Source organism: Myotis brandtii, unplaced genomic scaffold (assembly GCF_000412655.1).
Source record: "Myotis brandtii unplaced genomic scaffold, ASM41265v1 scaffold112, whole genome shotgun sequence".
NCBI lineage: Eukaryota > Metazoa > Chordata > Mammalia > Chiroptera > Vespertilionidae > Myotis > Myotis brandtii.
In genome coordinates this window covers 8,485,412-8,489,782 of record NW_005353838.1, presented here as the reverse complement: position 1 = coordinate 8,489,782, position 4,371 = coordinate 8,485,412, and the positions used below count along the sequence as shown (strand labels likewise).

Sequence of the window (4,371 nt, the reverse complement as noted above, 5' to 3'; positions counted from 1 at the left end):
CCTTGTAGGCCAGTAACTTATTTTCCTTTCAAAAATGATGTCCACCACCCAGCAGCCTGAATTCAACCCCAGACTTCCCAATGCTCACAAAATATGGTGGCCAAATTGGCAGTATGCGTGTATGTATGTATGGGGGAGGGTGTAATGATAGAATTGCTAAGCCTTACACAGTTTAACCTTCATATGCCAAGCACATTTCAGAAAATTAAAAAAAAAGTTTATATTGAATGTTAGCTGTCAGAAGACTTAATGAAGAATGCTTCTGTGGAGGCACCAAACAGGAGGGAGATTTCGCTATACCTTTTATTTCAAATATAGATCAATGAATTACATCAAAACTACAGGCAACAATTAGTATAAATAATACTTTAATCAATGGCAGCAGAACATTGGTCAATTCTATTTAAAAAGCATCTTGTGTGAACAAACACCATGGGCTGACTGACAATATCATCTCCCAACAAAAGGCTGCAATGGACAAAGTGAGATGGGAGTTCGAGGAGCAATGTCCTCAGCAAATACTTCATTCCCCCTAGTCACAACCCCAACACAGCTTTAAAAAACAACACCACCAAAACAAACACTTCTGGCTCATATTTGGGGGAACAAAGTGGAAACAAATAAAAGCAAATGGGCACTGAGCCTTTCTACATCTAGCTTTCTCTAGAGCACGTTCCCAGATGGAAACTCATTTCCTTCCCTGCTCTAGGTGGTTGGGGTGGGGGGTGGGGGTCCTGCTTCTTCCCTGCCCCACTCCTGTGGGCCCAAATGGGTGCTGAGGTCCAGTTAGGACCTCAGGATCGTGGGCTGCCCTCTGGGCCATCCAAGCTAAATTAACATTTCAAAAGGCAATTCCTGGAAGCTGAGAAGGAGAGCTGAGGACTTATAAACAAAGAAGTTGTTTCTCTGATTAAGTTACTTTCCTAAGTAATGGGGCTATGTTTGAGAATGAGCTTGGATTTTCTTCATCAAAACTTTCCTCTTGGCTTTATATTGGGACAGGGGTGAAGGTGTTTAAGTAGTTTTGGCATTTGGCCTAAAGCTGGGTTAAGTAACCTGAACTTTTGGGAAAGGGGGAATCTATAAATAATCTCTACAGTATATAGGGGTAGGCAAAAGTAGGTTTACAGGTGTAAGTATGAGGAATAGAATTTATTCTTGTATTATTATTGATTAATTATTGTATCACTTATTTGTATTACACTATAAACCTACTTTTGCCCACCCCTGTATAGTAGTTGGTTGTTGTGAAAACATACTTTTACCCCCTCCCAAGGAGACGTTAAATGTATTCACAGATCTGGGTTTTAAGAAAGAATCTTAGCAACTTTCCAACTTGTCCAAGGATAACTGCTCTTTTCAACTGTTACATCCAAAGACCACTCTCCATGTCAGAGGGGGGAAAAAAAAGAAGAGAAGGGTAGTTAGAGTCCAAAAGGTTAAGGGTTTAGAGGTCAGTCCTCCCGGCTGAAATACAGCTAATCGAATAGAAAATTTGTCCTCTGGATGAACCTGATTCTGTAATTTAGCCCCGAACTTCAGTAAAATACCTTTTCAGCTTCTCAACGTGAGGGTGTCAGAAAAAAGACATCTTGACTATGTATGAACTCTGTGCTTTTTGTCATAGAAACAATGATGTGAATAATGCAGGAATATCCATCTTTAATATCCCGACGTGCCGATATTCAAGTATTGCCATGTGCAAGTCTGAGAGCCAGGCTCACCCCAAAGAGGAACAAAGAGCTGTCCCCAGGGTCTAATACAAAAGACCAAGGCTTGGAAGATACTTTAGAGAAGTGGAATTTCAGCCTAGGGACTCCAGTGAATACCTGCCCTCAACTCTCAGGAGACACTGAACCAAAGAACATGGCTGCAAAGAAAATCTTTTCTTTCCCCTCCACCTAAATGTATTTTTAATTACTAAAGTGTTCAGAAGCACTGAAAAAAAAAATAACCCAATTCTGAGTCTCTCTTTTAAGCTCACCCTTTATCCCTCCCTGCTTTTGTCACTTTTTGATAGCTACAACCTGGGGTTTCTTTTTGGAGCCCCAGGCTTTGGGATTTAAACTTTCGAAGCCCCGTTTCCTTTGAGTATATAAACCCTGGTCATTACCTTTGACTCTTTCCCCTTATCCCTACAGGTCAACATTTTAGAAAAATGAGCTTTGAACCCTTCCCAGGCAAGGCATAAGAAAAATGATTTAAAAATATCTCTCCTGTTGTTCGAGAGCGATTGTTTTAAACCACTATTCTCAAGGCAAGAAAGAGGGCCTGAAAACTTTTGTACTTTTACAATTTCTGCTTCCAACTAATGGATTGAGAAAAACTTCCTTAAGGTTTGTTTTAAAAATAAAAACTTCAGGGAAAAACCCTAAGACCAACTTTCGTGGACTTCTAGATTCAATTAGGTTTTTTTTTTCCTTTTTAAAGTAAGACTTCCTCTACTTCCCACTTTCTTCCCACTGCACACCCCCTTCTCCCAAATAGGCCATACACCAGTTCTTATAAAATATTGCTAGATGGGCTATTTGGGTATTTGGAATCCAGTTGGAACAGAAAATTTGGTCATTATCAAATGACCCAGAACAGAGGTTTTGTTTTCTTTCCCCAGAAGGAAAATGTTGGACCATTTGTTTCTTTCTTTTTTTCCTTTCCTTTAACAACCTTTAATACTGGTTGTAGCACAGTGCTGAAAAAAGCACATGTGGAAATATATTTTCAAGAATGCAACTCAGAGTGGACTCTTTGCTTCCCTCTAGAAGGGTTAAGGGCCCCTACACACATTTCCGGGGAATGGGGAGGGGGTGGGGTTCAAAATGCCAGTTACAGCCTGAAGTAAGTCCACACATCTCTGATTCTGTTCCCTGAAATTTGGACCCTTTCACCATCTTAAGATTTTTGGCATTAAGATGTCAGTTATTTCTGTACCCCATTCCCCACCAAATAAATATTTAAGCAAATATAATCTAAACATAAAACAACCCGTTTCCACTTCCTTCTTAGACTCATTTCTTTGGGCATGGGCCAGTGGGAACAATGTATATAATTTCACACTGGAAATTATACAGACAACCCAGAAAGTTCAGAAATCCTGGCACAGCTCTCCGGCTTCCATTGAAAGCACCTAGCACAGGGGTTGCTAACCTGCTGCCTGACTCCCCCACATTATTAAACCACAGCATCCCTGGAGGGGTGGGGTGGGGGAGGATGTTCAAATTCACACTGGGGTAAAGCATTCAACCTTCACTTGTAAATTCAAAATCCAACAGCGGAGATTTTCATGAGTTTAATGACTCGCCAAGGTTTTATGTTCTCAGTAGCTCCTGCCATATGATCATATACTTAGAGAGAGAGTCCCGTCCCCCTCCCACCCCCATACCTGCTCCAGGTAGGGGGCTGCCCTCGGGCAGGATGCTAACCTAGTCCAAGGACGGCCTGCACGTCCCAGGTCCACCCTACAGTACCTTAGAGCCCAGCGAGGTGACAGCAGGCCGGGCCTGCCCCTGCGGCTTCGGCTCAGCCGGGAGCGCAGGGAGGGATGGGCCCAGGGTCCCCACTTCTATAAGGTCGTCAGGTCCGTGTGGTGGTCCTTGGCCAACGGCTGCAAATGCTGGCCGGGGGCGGCCGAGGAGGAGCAGGAGGACGAGGAGGACGAGGACCTGCCTTTGGTGTTGGGCAGCTTGTGGTCTTTTTTCCACTTCATCCTCCGGTTCTGGAACCAGATCTTGATCTGGCGCTCAGACAGACACAAGGTGTGAGCGATTTCAATCCGACGGCGCCGCGTCAGATACCTGTTAAAATGAAATTCCTTTTCCAGTTCTAGGACTTGCTGCCGGGTGTAGGCTGTCCGGGACCGCTTGGGCTCCCCGCCGGTGTAGTTGGGGTTCACTGAGAGACAAAACAGACCGCACGGTCAGGTCAGCGCCTGGCCACTAGTTAGGCCCCTGGCCAACGCGCTCACTTCCTGGCGCGCCCCAGGCCCTCCCAGCGCTCCCAGCCCCTCTCCCTCCCGCCCGCCCTCTCCCCCAGCACACACGCTCGCTCCTACCACCTCATCACACCAACCCACTCCCCCACGCTGGCAGGCGGGGATCCCCAACTGTGCTCCCATCTCCCCGGCCCACCGAAAGCTCCGGAATTTCCAAGCATTTTGGAAAGCCCCCATTTCTCTCCACCGTGGAGCCTCTGTTCTGAAAATGGAATCCTCCTCCCCCCTCCATCTCCACCCCCCTTTTTGCCCACAGACATGCAGCCAGCCACATGGTCCCGGCCTGCTCCCTCAGCTATAAAAATTTATGGAGAGAGTAACTGAGGTGCCCACTGAAGCCCCACGCGCCCACACCCATCCGCACCCACCCCCGGGGGCGCAGG

The 4,371-nt window shown here is 45.8% G+C and overlaps 1 protein-coding gene across 1 annotated transcript in view; it reads right to left on the bottom strand.

Moving 5' to 3' along the window:
• Positions 1–1,169: 1,169 nt before the first annotated feature.
• Positions 1,170–4,371, bottom strand: part of HOXD4 (homeobox D4) — a 5,328-nt gene continuing 2,126 nt past the window's right edge. Inside the window, exons 2-3 of the mRNA XM_014547102.1 lie at positions 4,125–4,293; positions 1,170–3,888 (exon numbers count right to left, since the gene is read on the bottom strand). Coding sequence (XP_014402588.1) covers positions 3,560–3,888; positions 4,125–4,293 — 498 coding nt within the window. The 3' untranslated portion in view covers positions 1,170–3,559. The remainder of the gene's footprint in view (positions 3,889–4,124; positions 4,294–4,371) is intronic.